General features: G+C 38.7%; 1 protein-coding gene across 1 annotated transcript in view; it reads right to left on the bottom strand.

The window, feature by feature from the left end:
• Positions 1-22,844, bottom strand: part of LOC310642775 (ankyrin repeat domain-containing protein 26-like) — a 124,750-nt gene extending 101,906 nt beyond the window's left edge. The window contains exons 1-7 of the mRNA XM_083366678.1: positions 22,374-22,844; positions 8,728-8,761; positions 8,572-8,641; positions 6,454-6,514; positions 6,166-6,359; positions 3,302-3,395; positions 2,514-2,581 (exon numbers count right to left, since the gene is read on the bottom strand). Coding sequence (XP_083222804.1) covers positions 2,514-2,581; positions 3,302-3,395; positions 6,166-6,359; positions 6,454-6,514; positions 8,572-8,641; positions 8,728-8,761; positions 22,374-22,530 — 678 coding nt within the window. The 5' untranslated portion in view covers positions 22,531-22,844. The remainder of the gene's footprint in view (positions 1-2,513; positions 2,582-3,301; positions 3,396-6,165; positions 6,360-6,453; positions 6,515-8,571; positions 8,642-8,727; positions 8,762-22,373) is intronic.
• Positions 22,845-23,724: the final 880 nt, after the last annotated feature.

Raw genomic sequence — 23,724 nt, 5'->3', positions numbered from 1 at the left:
ATTCAGAGCTTCTGGAGGCAGGTTGCTCCACTGGTTAATTGTTCTAACTCTCATGAAGTTTCTCCTTAGTTCTAGGTTGCTTCTCTCCTTGATTAGTTTCCATCTGTTGCTTCTTCTCCTGCCTTCGGGCGCTTTGAAGAATAGCTTGCCTCCCTCTTCTTTGTGGCAGCCCGAGATATTGGACACTGCTATCATGTCTCCCCTAGTCCTTCTCTTCATTAAACTAGACATACCCAATTCCAGCAGCCGTTCCTTATATGTTTTAGCCTCCAAACCTCTAATCATTTTTTTATTAAAGAGTTTTACAAAAAAAATTTACAATACATATCCCCAAAACCCACCCACCCCAAACCACCCCCTTCCCCCCCACTTCCCAGAGGTTATAGACATAATAATATTAATAATAATAATAATCATATTCTAAATAAAAGTGTCCATTATAAAATTAACCAAATTCATAATGTGCTTTAACTCCCCTTTAACATAGATACATTCAAATTATTAAAAACATAATAACTTAAACAAAAATATAAACAATACTAATACTAAAATTAATAACAATATCCCTCTAAAATCTACTCATAAGCTAAGTGGAACTTTTTAGTCCCATATTTATTCTGAATATAATCTATCCATCTTCTCCAAACTGAAATATATCTTTCTTGTGAGTGATCCTTCAAATAAGCAGAAATCTTAGACATTTCTGCAAGATTCGATACTTTAAGTACCCATTCTTCTATAGTAGGCAAACTATCCTTCTTCCAGTATGGTCCCACCAGTAACCGTGCTCTAATCATTTTTGTTGCTCTTCTCTGTACTCTTTCCAGAGTCTCAACATCTTTTTTACATTGTGGTGACCAAAACTGGATGGAGTATTCCAAGTGTGGCCTTATCAAGGCATTGTAAAGTGGTATTAATACTTCACATGATTTTGATTCTATTCCTGTTACTGCAGCCTAGCACTGTGTTGGCTTTTTTGGCAGCTGCAGCACACTGCTGGCTCATATTTAAGTGATTGTCCACTAGGACTCCGAGATCCCTCTCAGTTACTATTATTGAGCAAGGTACCACCTATACTATATCTGTACATTTGGTTTTTCTTGCCTAAATGTAGAACCTTACTTTTTTCACCACTGAATTTCATTTTGTTAGGTAGCGTCCAGTGTTCAAGTCTGTCCAGATCCTCCTGTATCTTAAGCCTGTCTTCTGGAGTGTTGGCTATTCCTGCCAGCTTGGTGCTGTCTGCAAATTTGATGAGTTCCCCATCTATCCCTTTGTCCAAATCGTTGATGAAGATGTTGAAGAGCACTGGGCCCAGAACAGAGCCCTGGGGCACCCCACTACACACTTTCCTCCATGTAAATGGGGTTCCATTGAGGACCACACGCTGGGTACGGCCGGTCAGCCAGCTACAAATCCATCTGGGGTTGATGCTGTTTAACCCACATTTTTCTATCTTATCAAGTAGTATGTTGTGATCTACTTTATCAAATGCCTTACTGAAGTCCAAGTAAATTATATCCACAGCATTCCTCTGATCCACTAATTTTGTCACTTGGTCAAAGAATGCAATAAGATTTGTCTGTCATGATCTGTTTTTGCCAAACCCATATTGACTTTTAGTAATGACTTTGTTTCAGCCAAAACCCACGCAGTTCATTTTCACCTGGTGCTGACCAATTTTTGATATTCCTTGCTCTTTTTTCTACCATTTTTGTCGTTATTACTAGTTCTTTCATTTCAACTTCTGTTTTATTTGCATCCACCTCTTTTAACAAAGCCGCATCCTTGTTGTGTTTCTTTGGGTTATCCCATATCTGCTTCCAGAACTGCACTGTTTCTTCCTTGTCAGGTACTGACTGATTCATTGCAGATTATTATTATTATTATTATTATTATTATTATTATTATTATTATTATTATTATTATTATTATTATTAAATTTCTATCTATATTTCTCCATCTATTGAGAGAGAGAGAGATCAATACATGGAAAATTTTACCTATATAATATCTATATAGAGAGATGAATTCCTAGAATTCTGTATATAAATAAATGGTTTGAAATTAAAAAAAATATTTTTGTCACTGGCCACTTTGAGAATGCAAAATACAAAATGGGTAAACCTTATGAGTAATTGTGTGGAAAAGAACTCAAACTAAACTCCTTGGAGCTTCAAAAATTATTCTGATTTAATAAGAAATGTTCTGTGCTTAGGAAAATAACTACGGTATATATATCCATAGACACTAGAACAGACATGTCAAACTCGCGATGTTACGTGATGTCACGTGATGTATTGGAGCTTTTTCTCCATTTCCGGAAATGGGGTGGGCGCAGTTTCTTGATGACGCGTCCGGCCTGTGGGACGGCAGTTTGACACCCTTACACTAGAAGCTAAAACTGATTAATAGAAACAATTAATAGAAACAAGAAACAATATATCAAAACAGATTTTAAAATGGAAGTATTTCTTTGAACTCATAGAGCACAGAAAATTTTTAAAACCTACTTCTGAATCCCATGGAGATTCTGTACAGTTCTCCTTTTCATCTTTGTCCATGCCCAAAGTTGATTTAGCTGTAAAATAAAATAGTAAATTCTTTACAAAATAATTAGTATTCATTATTCAAAAACTGAGATTGTGGCAATTCAGATTTGAAAAGTATTGTCAGACGCTATTCATTCCTCCACCTCCATATTTGTTTGGTTGTGCCAATTTATCATTCCTCAGTCCTATTCTTATAGTCACACCTTGGTAAAGCAAGACAAAAGAGTTAACTAAATTATAGTGCAATTATTTAATTTAAATAATTAAATGCTTTTCATAGCTATGTCATTCTGACATTAGCTATGCACACTACTTTTACTAAATATTGCTGAGGAATTAAAGCAAAATTAATTGTATTCTTGGTCAGCCCCCAAATTAAAAAGAAGTTTCCACAAAAGAAAACAACCTTCTCCTGACACAGATTTTTAGAAACCAGCCACAGCATTTTTTAAACATAGAGCATGAAAAATGAAATGTAACATGATAGCATCCCAACAGATGTCCAGTTCATAATAAAGCATTTATTTACAAACAGGCTATTTCCAAAAACAATTTTGTTCATATATTTTAATCTTTTAATATTAAACTGTATTAAAAATAATGGCAATAACCAATTAATTATTTGTTTTATGAATTTTAATTATTAAACTATTAGCTTAATGAAACTGTAATGGATAAACATATAAAGTGACTTTATTAGATCTAATTTGCATGTGATGCAGATTACTTAATATAACTAAAACTTATACCTTTTGGTGAGAGACTCCAAGACTGCCTACAAACAATACTTTTTTTATTGGCAATATCCTGTTCACCACGTTCATCATCTTTTGAAGATTTCTCCTAACAGAAAGAACAACATTCAGTATTTATTGTACATATCAGTTGGAAATTGTAATGTTCTTTTATTACTTTAAATAAGTATTTAGAATTTATGAATAAAATTTTAATCTATGTGATTTTATCAGGGAGTCATAAACTGTCTGGGATATTGCCAAGAATATATACGGTAATCACAAATGTACTGACTCTCCCAGGACTCCAAAATATTAAAATTATTTAACAGCCTATGCTTAAAAATACAATATTAAATTCCTATCAAACAATCATGAGAAGTAAATGCATCAATTTAATTTTTAATATGATAAATATAGATATGTATAGCCCATGCAAACAAAAGCTCTTTTGGGGACCTCCATAATTTTTACAAATGGGAAAGGGTCCTGAGAGAAAAAAGTTTAAGAAACACTGAACTACTAAAGCAGGGGTGTCAAACTGCCGGCTCACAGGCCGGACACGTCAACCAGAAGCCACGCCCACCGCTGCCGGCAATGGCAAAACTGTTCCGATACATCTTGAGACGTCACGTGATATCGTGAGTTTGACATGTCTATAAAGTATCCTCAGTGTAATGTAAAGTATGACATGTTATAATAGCAGAAAAAAATGTTATAATACCAAGACCATAACTTATACGTTTATTTATTTATTGTGTATATTATGTAGTTATTACCATCAACAAAATAATGGTTATTACTATCATTTTATTAATCAATAAAACAATTACAGTATTAATCAAATTAATCTATAAAAATATAATTGTGTTATAGTATGAATCTGTATGCCTTATTTTCTTTGTACCATCTTCCAAAAAATTTACAATTAAAATTATAAAATTAATTTTGAGAAAAAATTAGAAGCCATTCTTAAAGACTGATATGCAGTATGGGGTGTGTGTAAGTGTACTAACATGCCTATTGTCCGTCACATTTGGCCCAAGCCTAGCATGGGGGGGGCTGTGAATGGCAGGCACATGCACAGCTCCATTTGTGTCAGTGGTGTATATCCGTGCCCTCCACTTGCACAAATGGATTGTGCACAAGCGGAGGTTGCTTGCACTTACCTGCAAAGCTCCACTTGTGTGAGCAGCAAACACTTGTGCTTGTGAGTAAAGCTCTACTTACGTGAGTGGAGAGTACTTGCGCTCATGAAGCTCCACTCCTGCAAATGGAGCTTCACATGTGAGCCCAAGCGCCCTCTGCTCAAAAGTGGAACTTCATGCGTGTGCTTGCCCATTCTCCTATGGTTCGGTTTCGAACAGGCTGCAGCCCGGGGGCTAGGGTGCCCTAGTCTAAATGATTAGGAATGGATTTTATTTCTGCTGTGCCATTAAAGTATCATTAATGAACAAACTTGTTAAAGTACAGTTTTTTATTTATGAAATCCAATTTTATTAAAAACATTTTCCCTTTGCAATAGATTCATTTACTTTCAAATCAGATTGGAAAGTTTTCAGATTTTCATCCTCACTATGTTTATATATTGTTGGCTCCTATATTGCTTCTTCCAGTTTTTTTGAATCCATACATTCCTTTTCTCCAGGTTTCTGATATCCTGCAAAATCAGGATTCCTAATATTCTGTTGTGTATTCGTGGTTTTTCCAAGTTCTGCTTCTGATCCACAATTACGACTTTCAATATCATCCAAAGGGAATCCATGCCATTTTCATGGGAGTTAGTAGAGAACGTAAAGAGTGTAGTTTTTCCAACATTCTCCAAAGAAAAAACATTTTTGCAATACCGTTTTTGATTCTCATATGACAATTTATTATTATTATCAGTGTCCTGGGGTTTTTGCAACTTCTGAATTTGATTTTCATAACTAGATTTTTTTTCAATTGAATGTTCAGGCAGTTTCCTATTTACCTTGTTAGTAACTGCATGGACATGTGAAGATTCAGAATGACCAGAAATAAAAGCTTCACAAATATTAGTACCATCTTGCATCTTTTCATTTTGTACATTGCATACTTCATTATTACACTTTAAAACAGACATGTCAAACACAAGGCCCGGGGGCCAGATCCGGCCCGCGAAGTGGTTTCATGCGGCCCGTGAAGCCATCCTGGAAACAGTGAGGGAACGGCCCCCACTGCCTTGGCCCTGGCCCAGAGACCTTCCTTCTGCCAGAGACCCTCAGATCTGTCCCACTCCTGCTCGGGCCCCCATAGGCACCCTTGATGCGAACGATGTAGAGCTGGCCACGCCCACCCAGTAGGCCATACGCACTCTAGCCACGCCTACTCAGTAGGCCACGCCCACCCTGGCCATACCCACCCGGCCCCTTGAGGGCAACCGCAATGCTGATGCGGCCCTCAATGAAATTGAGTTTGACACCCCTGCTTTAAAAGATTTGCTTCCCTCTCGTGTTCATTTTCTCTGGAATGTTCTTTCCCTCCTGATTTGTCAACATATTCTTCTTCCTTATTTTCTGCCTTGCTCCAAATTTGTTTTATGTTTTCTTCCTCCCCTTCTGTATTGCAGTGCTCCTCCATTTCTTTTACTTTTTCCTCCTCCTCTTCTTCGTTCTCCTCCTCCTTTTTCATTTTTCTTCTCTTCTTCCCTCTTCCCATTAAATTCTTCTTCCTCACTGCTTGCAAAAGAACTGTCAGAATCATTTAATTCTTGCTTATTGGGATTAATCTTTTTTTGCATATTTTTTTAATAATTTCTTTTGACTGATTTTTGTTTTCATTGTCTTCACAAAATCACATGTGGGTATAAAAATATACAATAAATAATACAATACAATGGATGAATTTAAACTTATTACCTGTTTAGAATGCAAGGTTCTCTGGGAACATTTAGAAAAGGAGCCAGGAGAGGAATGGATAGAATGAGGAAAGGTTTTGACTTGGAACAAAGGCTTAGGAAGGGATTCATTGCATTCTTCAAATTCACAATCTGCTTTATTTTGCTGTGAACTGCCTAAGACTTCTGTTTGGATGGTGCAATCTTTCTCATCTACTGCATCAAAATACAAATACACACAGAGATTAAAAAAATAATGTTTTCTGTAGATAGGCAGTATAATCATAACTTATTTTTCCAAGCAACTTACAATTTTTCAAGAAGTCCCGTGCACCTTTCATTAGCTGAGCCAAACTTGTTTTTTCTGGTTTCTAAGAATGAAAGTTGAAGCAGACAGAAGTTTTCACTGTAACAAGCATTTCTATACTATCTTTACATTTTGCTCTTCTTCCAAAAAACCTTGATTGATAAATGTTATCAACCCTCCCCTTTCCTACTTTATTCTGTAACCAACGTATGAGCTAAGTGAAACTTAACAGTGTGTCTTCCTGGTCTAGTCCAAACTTCTACCCACACTGACAAAATCATATTATTTTAATTTTAACCACCTGGCTAGGGTGCTTTAATTTGGAATACAGCATTAAGCAGGAGATAGAATTGATGAATAAATGGCCCCTTTCAATTCTGATTCTATGCATATTTTTCAAATGACAGTCATCCAAATACTAGTACAAAACCATACTCACTCCTGAGCTCAACACAGCTTTTTCAAATGGCTTCAGCTTAGAAAATCCTGTTCCAATATTTTTGTTCCAAATTCAGAACCAAACTTTTTGTTCTAAGCTTGGGGTATTTTGTTCTATATCAGGGGTCCCCACCCCGGTCCGTAGACTAGTACCGGGCTGCGGCATGCCAGCAACTGGTCCACACAAACAAGCAAACCCCCATCCATGAGATGTAGGCAGCACACAAAACCACGCACCCTCTGGTCTGCAAAAAAACCTTTCTCCATGGAAATGGTCCCTGGTGCCCAAAAAGTTGGGGACCTCTGTTCTATATGATTTTAGGTCCAGTGACTGGCTAGTTTTAAATACTTACACATAATGAAGACTTTTAGAATTATCAATCAATAAAATAGCAAGTTCATCCTATTCTTGCTACTATTCATTGGAAGTAAAGGGCAGGTATGCTGAAGAACAATTAAATTTAGAGAATAGAAACAATTGCAGAATTATTGATTATAGGGAAGTCCCAGTTAATGGATGGTAATGTAATGTTATCTTTATGAGATTTGTGTCCTTTTTTTCCAGCAATTTCCCAACTGCAAAAGTATGAAATTGCATTATAAATATTGCTGTGATGTTTAGCTTTCAAGGTTGCAAATGCAACCTTTGGTTTTTTAATTGAACTTAGCAAGTGAGTAAGTAAGTTTTTGCTATTGAACCCAGTCTACCATCTGTTGTCTATTTCTTCTCTGGGCTCAGTTCTGTGGCTGCTTCCACAGGTCTACCAAGATGCAAAATATGGACTTAATTGCTGTTTAGATTGTTTGCTATAGGAATTATTTTTAATGTTTTAATCTGTTTTCCTGTAGAATGGGTATTGGTGGAGTTCGAATGGCCTGCTCTGCCTCCTATTTTTGTGAAACTAGAACAAAAATCAAAGCATTTGATTTAAATTCTCATTATTCTCCACAGTGGAACATCATGAATTATTTTCTTTGACATGAAATAGTTAAAAGTATTTTGAATGTTGCTGTATCATAAACAAGGCACATGAATCTTTCTGATGGAACCATCCCAAAAGGATCTGTTTTGTTCTGATTGCAGGTCAAAATACGTTTTCTGATTCAGGTGCTCCCTTATTGGGCGTTTTTCAGTAGTATCCACATTCTTGAAACTAGGATAGCATACTGTATTCAAACTGCTCTACTTGTTCCCTTATTCTATGGCTGCACTCACTCTTCAGATTAAAACCTTTTGCTTTAGTTTTTCAATAATTTCATTTAGGATCTCATCTGTAAAGTCTGAATACTGATTAGCTATAACAATCAATAGCAATAGCACTTAGATTTATATACCGTTTCATAGTGCTTTACAGCCCTTTCTAAGCGGTTCACAAAATCAGCATATTGCTTCCGACAATCTGGGTCCTCATTTTACCGACCTCAAAAGGATGGAAGGCTGAGTCAACCTTGAGCTGGTAAGAATCAAACTGCCAAACTGAAGGCAGTCGGCCGTCAGCAGAAGTAGCCTGTAGTCCTGCATTCTAACCACTGCGTCACCACGGCTCAAGCTGTATGTATTGCATTAAACTTAGGATCTGAATTGTAGTTCATATTTTCTTTCCATCCAAACAAGTATTAATTAGTATCATAACAAGACTGTCATTGTTAGTGGTTTTGAGTATTCATTGTACAAAATCCTACCTTGGGACTGCAGCCTAGATCCTCTTCTTCTGAAGAAAGCCAGCTATCATCATCTGCTTTTTCAGAATTGCTTAAACAGAAATGCATATATATACAAAAATAAGAATCTACCTCTTTCTGGAACTTCCTGAATTTAAATCGAAATTTAAATCCTACCTTACTGAATCTCCAGAAGAGTAGTTGTCAATAACTGTAAAAAACCCAAACAAAGAAAAATAAAAATGCAGAAAATAAAGTGACAAAATTATAAAAACTTTTTATATTAAGGTACTTCAAACTACATCAGTTTAAATGAAGAAAAATACCTTAAAAATAAAACACAACTTCCTCAGTTAGCAAACATTATTTAATTAGATTTTTGTATCTATTGTGAGGCCTTCCAATTTTTAAACTGGAAGTTATATTTGGTATAAATATTTGTATTCCGTTGCATCTTAGATTGTATAGAAGTTCATGATTTAACAGTTTTACTGCTTGTTTTATGGAATTTCCATTTCAATATTAATTTTTTATTTGGTTCAATAAAAGAATGACATTCTAAGAGTGAAATATGAAAAAAGGCTTGTATGCACAAAAAACCCATAAGCATTCAGCAATCTCATATAGAATGAGACCAATTTTTATACTAATAAGACCTAAGCATATGATTAGATTAACAAACTGCATAAAGTTACTATGGTGATCCAAGAGCATCCAATTTGATAAATAAATAAAAAATAAATAACAAGTTCACTCTTACAATAAAACCAATAGGGTTCCCGAGGCTTGGGATCAAAAACTATATGCAGCCATTGCTATAAATTTTCACCCAAACTCTATAAAGTCTATATACAACTTTATTACTATATGTCTGTACTCTCTGCTGACTTGTGATAATAACTGAGGCACAAATGTTTGACTATCTTGTAATGGCTTATAAAATCACATGCTTAAATTTATGTAAAACTGCTCAAAAAGAGGGTCCTAGGATTGGATGCAATTTGTGACTGAATGAAATTTAGGCAGTGGTTTGCTCTCCAAGCTTCTTTCAATTTAGTTCTAACTTCTTCAGATTATAGAGAAAATGAAAAATTCTGAACTAACATCTGTATAGTTATGAAGTAGATTTTGAGAAGAAAGCTGACATTTGATATATTTAATTCAGAATCATTTTCTGCTTCAATAGTGGTTATTATTTGTTTTTAATATTTTATTTCTGTAAACATATGTCTAGGGTTATACATGAGCATAGAATTATTTTATTGAGAATTTGTTAAAAAGACTTAAATATTAGGAACTTAGAAATAGAAGGAACATTATAATAGTTTTCAAATCATTCTTAGCAGCTGTCTTTGCGTACTAATCCCCAATACCTGTCTCTTTTCACACAAAATGGTAATATTATGCACAAGATAAATCTGTGCAAGGCCTTCTTAGCCACAGCTGCCATAACTAAAAAACACCCTAGAACCTGTTGGACCCTGAATTTATAGTCACTTGATTCTATTAATGTTTAAGGTTGTTCCTCTCATCCAGGCCTTGACAGCTCTAGGCACTGGGACAAGCCCTTAACAGTATCACTCGTTCAGTCACTGGTTTATATATACAGCTGAGTATGATTCATCTACTGATTATACCTGACCTGAAGCTGATAGTGATCTTTCCCAACAGCTTCATATAAATGTTAAACTGAAGGGGCAAGAATACTGAGCTCTATGGCCCCATGCAAACTAGAGGCTTCAGACTCAACCCCTCTCTTTGCATCAGCAGGTCATGGAGAAAAGAGTATCACTAGAACATAGGCTTCACAGTCCCTGTTATCAATCCTGAACTATATCGCTATCAATGGCATTGAAAGCTACTAAGAAACCAAGGAGCACTTAGGATGGTTGCACAACCACCAATCAGAGGTTATCAAGAAAGATCATGCCTCAATAAACAAATTCAGGCCTGCCCAGCCAGAGTTCACCTCAAAGCAAATCCAAGATACTTTATTTGTCAGATGCCTAAAATATTCCTCACAGTAGCCCTATGAATATTCTTGCGTGAGGGAACTGATCATTTTAAAACAAGCTGCTGGTTTGTATCTGTGGATGCCCAAAAGTAGAAAAATTGTTATATTTTGCTGCTTTTATCACCATGATATAATTGCTAATATGGTTATTAAATGTGTTCGGTCAGATTTACTCTCCGTCATTCTTCAATGGTGGGCTAAGCAATTCTTCTGTCATTTCATCCCCCAGATCTTATTTCATCCCATAGGATGAAAAACACCAAGATACTCCATAGGAACAATTCAAAGACCCTCGTCACAAGCCAATTCCAAGTGGAGTTAAGGGTTTCACTCAAACTAACAGATTCATGCCCCCTCCCCAAATTCCTTTCTCTGAAATCAGTCCAGCTTCATCAGTCACCTTCTGATCTAACAGGGCCATGTTAAATATAGTAAAGTCCTCGAAAGAAGAATTACTAGTTGTTGTTTTTAATTATATCACTAGATGGAGCAGCTCTGTTAGGGCTGTGGAATAAAGAAATTCTGCATCTAGAATTTTTAGTCCTCACACACTGATTCAATATTATGCTGGTTCTCATTTTCAAATTAGCCTTGCTAGATACTAAAAATTGCTATAGATCTGCAACTAAGCCTTTTCTAAAATGAGGGGTCCTTGGTGCTCTCTCAGTGGAGTTGTTTTCTTGCAGACATTTAACTAGGTAACATCATCAGTGTTAGTAGGAAGCCCTAGTGGCTTGCCCTGCCATTGTGGGTGGGAAAGTCTTGATGGTTCTTTGATTGGGCTGTTTACTTTTAGCATCAGTTCTGTCATGAACTTAGTGCTTTTCTGGCAGCCTGCTATAAATTGTTAGGGAGCTGGGGAGGACGAGGAAATAGGCAACTGGCATGTAAACTGTATGTCTCAGAGAGTCAACAGGTAATGGTCCTACAAAAAATTCCCGACTTAAAATTGGCTGGGCATTTTGGCTTCATAAAAACCCTACACCTTGTGAAGCACCAATTCTGGTTGCCTTCACAAAAAAAGGACATAGAGAGCTGTGAAGCCAGCTGCCCCATTTATGCCTCCACAAAAAGGTGCCAAGGGAAAACCCTGGGATTCCTCCAGCCACTGTCTAAAGCTAGTGTCTAAAGCTCCATGGAAAGAAATTTAAATGGACTTTAATTCAGGGAAATCCATAATTTGGGTGATAACTGACCTCTTCTCTAAACAGGTGCACTTTGTGCTGTGCCAAAAGGTGTCCCCTGAGCTCACTCCTTAGCTAAACTATTCGTACAGCATATTTAGAGACTTCACGGGGTGCCAGAGAGAATCATATCAGATTGCAGGACTTAATTTACTTTGTGGTTCTGGCAAGAGTTCTTGAAACTGTTGGGGATCACCTAGGGACTTACAGTTGCAAAAAAAAGTATGTGAACCCTTTGGGATTACGTGGAGTTTTGCATGAATTGGCCATAAAATGCGCTCTAAACGTCATGTAAGTCACAACAATAGAAAAACACAGTCTGCTTAAAATAATACTACACAAACATTAGCTGTTGTCATGTTTTAATTGAACATAAGATGGAAATATTCACATAATAACTGGCTGACCCTCCTTTGGCAGCAATAACCTCAACCAAATGTTTCCTGTAGTTGCAGATCAGACCTGCACAACGATCTGGAGTAATTTTGGACCACTCCTCTGCACAAAACTGTTTCAGTGTAGCAATATTCTTGGGATGTCTGGTGTGAATCGCTCTCTTAAGGTCATGCCACAGCATTTCAATCGGGTTGAGGTCAGGACTCTGACTGGGCCACTCCAGAAGGCGTATTCTGTTCTGTTGAAGCCACTGTTTTGTTGAATTACTTGTACGCTTTGGGTCATTGTCCTGTTGCATCACCCATCCTCTGCGGAGCTTCAGTTGGCGGACAGATAGTCGTACGTTTTCCTGCAAAATGTCCTGATAAACTCTGGAATTCATTTTCCCATCAATGACAACAATCCGTCCAGGCCCTGAGGCAGCAAAGCAGCCCCAAACCATGATGCTCCCTCCGCCATGTTTTACAGTGGGGATGAGGTTTTGATGTTGGTGTGCTGTGCCTTTTTTTCTCCACACATAGTGTTGTGTGTTTTTCCCAAACAACTCAATTTTGGTTTCATCTGTCCACAGTATATTTTGCCAGTAATTTAATTTCATTTAATTTATTAATATTTCTATACCGCCCTTCTCCCGGAGGACTCAGGGCGGTGTACAGGGCAAGAATAAAACACAGAAATTTACAAAAACTAAAAGATAATTAAATACATGCCCGATTAAAATACAATTGATACATAGTAAAAACCCCAATACAAATGATAAAAACCCCACCAATCCCCCCTCAGGCCAGGCCGGCTTGCTCGAACAAGTATGTTTTCAGATCGCGGCGAAAGGAGCACAGATCGGGCGCCGTCCGGAGCTCAACCGGTAACTGGTTCCATAGCTCTGGTGCTGTGGAACATCCAGGTGCTCTTTTGCAAACTTCAAACGTGCTGCAATATTTTTTTTTGGACAGCAATGGCTTCCTCCGTGGTGTCCTCCCATGTACTCCATTCTTGTTTAATGTTTTCCTTATTGTAGATGTGTCAACAAAAATGTTAGCATGTGCCAGAGATTTATGTAGGTCTTTAGCTGACACTCTAGGATTCTTCTTTACCTCATTAAGCATTATGCGCTGTGCTCTTGCAGTCATTTTTACAGGACGACCACGCCTAGGGAGAGTAGCAACAGTGCTAAACTTTCTCCATTTGTAGACAGTCTGTCTTACCGTGGACACATGAACATCAAGGCTTTTGGAGATACTTTTGTAACCCTTTCCAGCTTCATGCAAGTCAACAATTCTTGATCGTAGGTCTTCTGAGAGCACTTTTCTGCGAGGCATGGTTCACATCAGACAGTGCTTCTTGAGACCAGTAAACCCAAAACAGGTGTGTGTTTTTAAAGGGCAGGACAGCTGTCAGCAAGATATCCAATATCATCACACTGGTTGGAGTCAAGGTTGGCTCACTCCTGGCTCCAATTAGCTCTTGGAGAAGTCATTAGGCTAGGGGTTCACATACATTTTCCACCCTGCACTGTGAATGTTTACATGTTATGTTCAATTAAAACATGACAAAAGCTAATGTTTGTATAGTATTATTTTAAGCAGACTGTGTTTTTCTATTGTTGTGACTTACATGATGTTTAGAGCGCTTTTTATGGCCAATTCATGCAAAACTCCACGTAATCCCAAAGGGTTTACATACTTTTTCTTGGAACTATAGCTCCTCCCACAATCCGGAAACGAATGGGGGGTGAATGTGTGAATGGAGTCCTGGAACAATACATCAGATGCTATTTTAATTACCAGCAAAACGATTGGCACACCTCTTCCCTTTTGCTATGGCTTATAACATTGTGGTACATAATAGCACTGGATTAACCCCATTCAAAGTGGCTACAGGCAGCCACTCCTCAAACAGCTTCTTTAAAAGAATGGAATACACAATTGCAAAATTCCTGAACTGCAATTAGTAAGCACTCGAGGAGGTAAAGGAATCATACAAAAAAACAACAACAACAAGCTGACAAGAAATGCTCCAAACCAAAAGAATTCAAAATTGGAGACAAAGTCTATCTATCCACCAAATATTTATAGTCCAGACAACCTTCAAAAAAGTTGGGTCCAAAATATATTGGCCCATCAAACCAGTAACTGTTGAACTTGAATTGCCAAAAACTTTCAGACATGTTCATCGAATGTTCCACTGCAGTTTGCTAAAGTCGGCCATCACCTCTATTAAATGCCCAGCAATTAAACTGATCTCATTATGATTGAGGGGGAGCAACATTTCAGGTCAAAGACATTCTGGATTCACATACCACTGGGGGAAAACCCAATACTTAGTGGCGTGGAAGGACTTCCCACCCTCCGAAACAGAATGGGCAGATTCACAACATATAAGGGCTACCAAATTACTTAAAAAGTTCCATGAACAATACCTGGACAAACCTCATTGAATATCAATTAATTTAGCATTTGTATTTCTCTCTCTCTCTCTCCCCTCGTTTGCTTTCCTCTACACAACTGACATCTCTGAAAAGGGGGGGGGAATGTCAGATCTGCCATCTTCAGCTTAGCGCTTTGCTGGCATCCTGCTATAAATTGTTAGGGGGCTGGGGGGGAAGAGGAAATAGATAATTGGCATGTAATTGGCATGGTCGAGATGAGGTAAAGAGGAGTGGGTAACAGGTTTGGCAGAAGCCAGAAATGTGAGAACCAGCCTGTTCCAGTCTTCAAATCCACGAAGACTGGGAAAGGAATACGAAGTGCACCAAGTGGCAGCAAACATCCAAGCAGTTCCCAAAACACCTAGTAGCACGCCAGTGGACAAAGACAGACCGGCTAAGGGGGAGGACAGGGAGAAGGGGGAATACTGTAACTTTTTGTGAAGGAACTTTAGTTCTAGCCTGCTTTCACTGCAATCACTAATCCTTAGTAAAAGAACCTATCACATCAACCAAATGGAGTCGAGGACCTTTCTTTCCTAGGGACCTAGCTAGGGCAAGTCTGACAGTTTGTTTTGGCAGTTCCTTGATTGGGGTATTGTTTACTTCTTCATTGTTGATATTAATCATTTTTGGACTTGGTTTGGTCTAGAATAGTCACAGTCTCTCCAGTTGAAACTATGGTTAAGTCTGTCGATGTTTTTATATAGTTTATATAGTTTTTATCTTTTATTTATTGTAAGTCTCCCAGAATTACTTTGAGGTAAGATGGGCAGCCTATAAATTTAACAAAGAAGCAAACAAACACTATTTGGACAAACACAATCACACTACAGCAACCCTGAACATCTGAAAAAGGAAACTTATCATCTATACAATATCTTTTAACATAATGGATATCCACACAACTGACAACTCAACTCAATGTAGCACAACCCAAGTTGTAAAAAAGATAAATTACATCAAAAATATCTCAGAAACCACCAACAGAATATTACAACTACGTGGCATCCACATAGCATAGTAATCAACTAAAGTCCTCCAAAACATCCTAAGTAAAGCAAAAGATCCAGCAGCCTCAGAAGAAAAAACAGGTGTCATCTGTAACATACAATATACAGTAAACAGGCAGAAGACTAGCAGAACGAATCCATGAACACTAACTAGCAGTCAGAAGACATGAGTAAAACTCCTTAATTTCACAACACATGGACAGACTTAACTATAGTTTTAATTGGGAAATTGTGACCATTCTAGACCAAGCCAAGTCCAAAAAATGCTAAAGAATTTCTGGAAGCTTGACACTAACAAATCGACCATCAGTACACATATAGACATAAACAACATATACATACCATTCAAGGGACAATCGACAAGCCAAAAAGACAACAAAAAGACCAATGTTCCACCAGCATTCAACACCCAAATGAGCAGAGATTAACACCAAGATTAACATCAGATCAAAAATCAAGAAGTAAACAATATCCCAATCGAGGACTTGCCAAACAAGCTAATAGTAAACAACCTAACCAAATACTGTAACTACAAATATCACTCCCACCTACATTAACAGGGCAAGCCACATATATATTGAGAGCAAACCCACTCCCTACCAGTACTGATGATGTTATCTAGTCTGGGTAATGAAACATCTGCAAGAAAACAACCAAGCGGAAAGAGTACCCACCTCTCATTTCAACCCTGGTTACAAATATTCTTCTGCTCTATCAGTACCTTTTCTAAAAGCAGCAAGAACAGAACAAGCAGGCTATCCAGATTATAAACTAAACATTTAAATAAATTATTACAAATTTGACCTGTAGAGACTGTTACTCCTTTTCTCGAATCCCTTCCTGACTTGTTGAGCAATTCCTGCACTTCTCTATCTATTTTTCTATTTAGCACAAAGCCTGTAAGGGATAATAAAAATTCAGAATGTAAACATGCATCAGCTTATAAAGTACTACCATATTTTCCGGCGTATAAGACGACCCGGCGTATAAGACGACCCCTGACTTTTGAGAAGATGTTCAAGATTTTTCGTCTTATACACTGGAAAATACTTACATGCCAGTTGCCAAGTGTCCGACACAAGCCCGATTCAGATTCAGCCCCATCTGATGCAAACGGTGCAAAGCCACGTGCTCTTCCAGGCCAGACTCTGCAAACAGCACGCCAGAAGCCGCAACCACCGCGGGAACTCTGAGTCCCCACCTTTCGGCAGCCTGCACAGCCAAGCGCGATTCGGCTTTGAGATAGTATTTGCAGACGGAGCAGCCGCCGCGTCTGGAGCCAAGCCCTGCCCAGGAGACGGTTGGCCAGGCGGGCCTGAAAGACGTGCTAGAGAGCCGGGCTTGGGGCGGCCATGCCAAGGCCGGCTGGCGAGGGCCGCTGCATGGTCTGCGGGCAAGAGGGGCACCAAGTAAACTTTTTTAGTTTATTTCATACAAAGCTTACCCAGTTGGATTATAAATCTTTTATTTTTATGGGGGATTGGAATGGTGTTTTGGATGTACAGATGGACAAGGCTGGAGCTTTTAAGCGCGTCCCAAGTCATGCTAGACTGCCTAAATCCTTTTTTGAAATGAAGGATGACTTGGAACTGCGAGATATTTGGCGTGAAAGACATTCGCATGAAAAGGATTATACTTTTTTTTTCTGACAGACATCAATCTTTTTCCAGGATCGATTTTATTTTGTTGACTAATGACTTTTTTTCAAGGATTAAGAAGGTGAAGATATGTGCAAGAACTATTTCTGATCATAGCCCAGTCTGGCTAGAGATTAATAAGGAGAATAGAGATAGGCGCTCGTGGCGCGTAAATGAGAATTTGTTTAGAAATCAGAGAAATGTGGAAGAATGTAAACAGCGGATGAAGGATTTTTTTGAAATTAATATGAATAAGGGCACCTCTATGGACATGGTTTGGGATGCTAGCAAGGCCTATATGAGAGGGGTGTTGATATATATGAACAATAAACATAGACGTGCTGTGGAAGCTAGGAGGAAAGAATTGGAGAATGAAATAAAGGAAAAAGAAAAGGCTTTGATTTTGAATCCAGAGGATGTGAAGACTAAGGAGGCTATTAAACTGTTAAGAGGAATGGATTGAGTATATCCAGAACAAGTATGGGACTGGGAAGTTTCATGTAGCATTTGAATGAGTCTTCCTTTCTTTTTTTTCTGTTTTTTTATATATTCTATATTAATAGTGTTTGTAGTTATCCTATATGAGCTAGAGAGTGATAGATTTTAGAGTTTATGGTTGTTAGCATATGGTTGTTTATGATTCTTTTTTTGTTTTTTATACCTTGTACTTAGCTCTGGGAAGTCGGGGGGTGGGGGGTGGGGAGGGGGGGAGGGGTAAGGAGGGAGGGACAGGGGAGGGGTAGGGGGGACTGTCAAAGATAAAATGTATGATAAAACTTTTCAATAAAAAAAAAAAGAGGGGCACCAAGTACCGCTGTTCCACCCCCGCCATCCCTGCACGCCACAGACGCAGGCCCACCTCGACTCATCGTGAGCCTGCCTTCCGCGCGTCGGCTGCTTCTTCTGACCGTCCGACGCCGCGTCCGTCCCTCCAGCGATCGCCGGCCTGCCTCGGAGGCAGGGGAGGCTCGCGAAGAGGTTTCTCCCTCCCGTCCGAACCCCAGTGGCGACGGCGACAGCGGCAGCTCAGCTCCAAGCCGTTCCGTCCCCTCCCCTGATCCGATGAGTGATTGACACACCAACGCCCGGCAGCTGGCCAGCGCGCACACGCGCAAGACAACTCTGCCAGGTCTCGCCCGGTGCCAGCGGGCTCCGCGGCGCCCTTGACCGGGATCAGACCCATCCGGGCTGCAGTGCCTAGACGCGGTGTGGGCTGGGAAGTTTGGTGGCGACATGCTGGCTGGGAGGCGGCTTCGGAGCGCGTTGCCGGGGACTGCAGATCAGAGAGGTGAATAGTATTTTCCGAGGTATAAGACGACCCCCAACTTTTGAGACCATTTTCATGGGTTAAAAAGTCGTCTTATACGCCGGAAAATACGGTAATTGTAGCAATCACATTAAAAAGAATAATACATTTAAATTTTCTATCCAGTGGTATTTTCCCCTTGTTCTTTGAAAATTAAGAACTATAACAAATAGATCTCCAAATCCAGTCTTACATGGAATATCATTATTTGTTTGACTTTTGATTCAAACTAATTTTTTGAATCAAATTTGATTCAACACATTTTTATGCCCAAACTGGCTACCTACAGATATTCAGAATTGCCATAGAAAATAAAAATTTTCTGTGAATTCCTAGACTTATTACAAATATGTAAACCATACATTTTTTGGTTTCTAATATTTGCAATAGAGATATGTAAAAAGCAAAACAGTTTTATTCTGTGTATAGTCCACCTGGAACATTCTATAGAAATATTTCAAACTGTTTCCTTCCAATCCCCCCCCTCCAATTTTGATTTTTAAAATTCAAGGAAAAATTTATGACGTCTCTTGCTCCCTCATTTTTTTCTTCCTTGAATCAGCAAAAAAGTACTATTTTGTATATTCAGCCATTCAGTCCCTACAAAAACAGGCCACCAAATATTAAAAACAACAACAATAATAATCAGTCAATTGTAAAAGGCAGCTTTACTTGGAATAGCTTATATCTTTTGACAATCAAACAACATCTCCCTATCCCACATCCCTGAGAAGCATTCAATAGGTGGATAAAAATGCCATATCCAGTTTAAACATCTGACTGACTGTGAAATGAACCATAATAATCCCTAACAACAAAAGTAATAATTACACTTCTTGTTTGCAAACTTTGTCTATAAAACTGAATCCATAGCTGGGAGCATACTGATTCAAAAATTCAACTCACATAGATTTTAGAATTTTCAACTTAAAATTCAAAGAATACTTTATCAATGATTCTCAGCCAATTTTTGTATTTAGCAGCCTCCCTATAAAAGAAAGCTCACAGACCATAAAGTATATATACAATTCAAGACATTTAATTTTCTCTTAGCAAAACATTAAAAACAGCAACAATTCCAGACCAAGTAGATAGCAGACTTTTTCTAAATCCAGCCAACTGATTGCGGAGAGTAGGCCAACTCAACATCAAATCAAGCTTTCTTGTCTATGCCCATTCCTCAGGATAGATGAGGAGTAGCAACTTTATCAACAATAAAATGTTTGTTAGGGGAATAGCCTTGAAAAGGAAGAAATGGGCATTCAACTCCTAAGAACAAGCTGAGAAACTGATTATGGGGACATTAGTCTTGAAAAATACCACGGCTCCATCAAGAAATGAAGAAAAAATAAACAGCAGGATGTCAGTACATTAGCTATCCTAGGTAATATCCTGTTTCTCAGAAGACTGACTAGAATACAAATGTGACAAATCACCATTAGTAGGTCTGACCAAAAGTGGTTATTGGCTTCCCCCCAAAAGGAGCAAATCTATCTTTGTTTGCCTTGCTGGTAGAATTTCTCAGTATTATTTAAGCTATTTCCTTGACAAAATTCCTCAAGTGGAGACTGGCATCCCTGTTGCCAAGGAAAATCTATGGCTGGAATTGGACTCCAGTTGCTACTGGTTGACATTCCACCCTCTTTTTCCTGGCTGTGACCTGTTACTTCTCCTATGCCAAGACTAACTTGCAACCAGCAAGTTTATTCACAATAGATATATCAGTGCTGATGATGCTTCCCTTAGAAGCATACAAGCTCTTAATACATATGTGCTTCAATTAGAATGTGCATTATGCTAACTTTACATTACTCTGCCAAAATTTAACCTTCATTAAAATCCTCTCCTGAGTATTTTCCAGTTTTCTAAGAAAATAGCTTGTTCAATATGATTTCCTTGGTGTTCATAAGGTTTAGCTTAGATTCCAAAACTGCTTTGGACATGAGCTTCCAACAATCAAGGAAATGCATCTGTTTGCTTTGCTATGTCATACACCAGCAACTCCGTTCAATCAGTTTCTTAAATAACAAGCCACTAGAATTTCACTACAGTGTGGCAACTTCCATGGAATTTACTTTTGGGACAGCGTAAATTCAACCTGCTTCTTACCCTTGTCACCTTTCTGTTGGGTTGGAAATATTCTGCAAACCTATAGCACAAAAGAAACATTTTTACAAACAACAGCAATAATGTCTACTTCCATTTGGGAAGAGCTAGAGTTGTACTAATTGACCAGCCATTTGTACTATATAAAACTGTACCTTCTTTATTTTTAGCAGGAGCACCAAGTATAATACCAGTATCTCCATCTTTTTCTGGACTGCTTAATATAGACAAAACTTTTTGACCATCAAATGAGCCATCTTGTCTATTTTTGTAGCTGGAATATTTAGCAACATACTGCTTAAGGCTATGAGGAAAAAAATATTTTATTCAATATTGAGATGATACTTTAATAAAGCAAAATTAATCTCAACCTGGAAGAACAGTGTCAACTAAAAAGCAATAACTTAGTTGTTTGCCTGCTACTTTAACGCCCTGCTAATATATTATCTAATCCTAATCCAGTTTTACGGTTTTTATTTTTATATAGGATAGCTTTGTTTCTTGGTTATGTGACAATGGAAAGACAAAAGTTTCAGCTTACATGGAATCATCACTAATCATAGCATAATCTTTTGCTGACCATCCACAACAGCATTAAAGTGACTTATGACAGCTGTCACACAACCATTGCAATATCACCGTGATCAGGTGATCAACATTCAGACATTTGGTAACTTATATTTACGATGGTTGCAGTCTCCAGGGGTCATGTGATCAGCTTCTGCAACCTTCTGATAAAGTCAGTGGGAAGCCAGATTCACTTAACAACTGTGTTACTAACTTAACAACTGCAGCGGTTCACTTAATACATGTGGCAAGAAAGATCGTAAAATGGGGCAAAATTCACTTAACAATTGTTTCACTTATAGCAACAGAAATTTTGGACTCAATTGTGATCATAACTCAAGGAATACTTATACAGGAACTAGCTGCAGAGTTCAACATATAAAAAAGTGATATATGAAAAATGATACTTCAACAGTAGAGTTAACAGGAAGTATGACATTCTATTAGCGATACATTATAAGATAGGCATTTGAAGGTACAGTATTAGGCATAATATGCTTCTAGTTACAGGTAGTACTCGAGTTATGGCCACAACTAAGACAAAATTTATGTTGCTAAGTGAGACATTTGTTAAGTGAGTTTTGCCCCATTTTACTACCTTTCTTGCCACAGTTAAGTGAATTACTGCAGTTAATAACAGTTGTTAAGTGAATCTGGTTTCCCCGTTGATTTTGGTTGTCAGAAGGTCTCAAAAGGTGATCTAATGATACCAGGACACTGCAACCATCATAAATATGAGTCAGTTGCCAAGCATCTGAATTTTGATCACGTGATTATTGGGGTGCTGCAACAGTTGTAAGTGTGAAAAATGGTCATGTCATTTTTTTTCATTGACATAAATTGAATGGTCACTAAATGAACTGTTGTAAGTCAAGGACTACCTCTACAGTGAGTCCTAATTACAGTGTCTGGTATAAGTGGGAAAAGAAACTAAATTATTTCCAGGAGCCTATTCCCATGTATGGTTTATACCAGAACTGAAAACTTCAGCATTTTACACATTGCAAGCTTCCAACCATCGGATGGTATTTGTTTGGGCCTCACTGGGGGAAATGCCACCCTCGGAACCCCGTGGAGGGAGAGGGTGCTCCAAGTAGTCAGGGATGGGCGACGAGGAGAAGTGGTGTTCGCGTGAACACGAGGCCAGAATCTAGCCCTGCCCTGCTCCTTCCCACCTGCCAGCTTTATCCTGTTCTTTGAGGTCGTGTTGCTGCAGGAGGTGTCGAGTTCCCCGAGGTCTCCTTCGGCCTCCGCTCGGTGCAGTTGCGACGGAGATTCTTGCTCCTTCTTCTTCTTCCTCCCCACTCCCAGGATTTTCTTCAGGGTCTTCATCCTGCTGATCGAGGAGGTGGAAGGAGAGGAAGACTTGGGACTCACGACGTGCGTCGCGGCAGTTGCCGCCACCAAGTCACTCCTCCTGCGCTCGGGAGCTCGCTGGGGAGTAGCAGCCGTGCCTGATGCAGCCAGTCAGCCGCGCTCTCCAGCCGGGCGACGACGGTTGAAACGGGGCGTCCCACGCAAGCAGTCGCGGGCATCGATTCGACGACGTCAGAGCATGGAAAGAGCAGACGGCAAGCTGGAGCTCGGTAGCCAAGGCAACGGCTTCCCGGGGCGGCATTGCGCATGCGTGCTCAAACATATTTGCTTGGCGGGACTATGTTGCTTAAGAAGGCGCAGGCGCAGTCTTCCGTCATTTCTGCTTCCTGGAATTTCATTTTCCGGGAAAGTTGGCAGCGACGGAGGTCTGAAACACAGATGAAATTTGGTGAAAGTAATTATGGCAGTTGTAAAGTCAGCAAGAAACTACTAGGCCGTGAAACTAGTGAAGAGAATTTAAAATAGATTGCGCCCGAGAGTTTGGCCCGTGGCGTTCTTGTCCTCGAGCTTATTTACATGCAGCTCAGAAAACTAAGCTTGTAGAGATCAGTGCCAAAAGTTTATTTCTCAGAGCCCGATTGTCCGTGGGGAGAGTTGCAGCATAGCATTCAATGTTCTATCAATCGCTTTTATCCAAATCCAGTTTTGCAAGTACTGTATAAAACTAACATTTTCCTTAATAATTGTTGAATTAATAATCAAATTAGCATCATAAAGTTTGCAAATTTGAATTGTTCTCCAAAACGAATAGTCCAATTCTCCAAAACATACCTTTGTTTACTTTGCTTTTGGAAGGTTCTTCCTACCCTTTCTAACCTAAAAACATTACATATATTGTTAAATTTGATAGAAAATACCATCCCTAACTACTAACATAAAAAGTAAATAAAAATTTAAACTTTTATTTTAAACTGGTTTGGCTTGGGTACTGCTGCCTTCAACTCTGAAATAAAGATATAAAAACTATGCTAGTGTAGTAGAGCCAGATTAGTGCAGAGGTTAAGGCATCAGGCTAGATACCAGGAGATTGTAAGTTCGTGTCTCAGGCATAAGGCTAATTTGGATGACCTTGGGCTAGTCTTTCTCAGCCCTAGAAAGAAGGCAGTGGCAAACCACTTTTGAAAAATCTCGCCAAGAAAACTGCAGGGA

The sequence above is a fragment of the Vipera ursinii genome (genome assembly GCF_947247035.1).
Source record: "Vipera ursinii genome assembly, chromosome: 6".
NCBI lineage: Eukaryota > Metazoa > Chordata > Lepidosauria > Squamata > Viperidae > Vipera > Vipera ursinii.
Note: the sequence above shows the minus strand (reverse complement) of the source record. Positions and strands in the feature narration are given on the sequence as shown.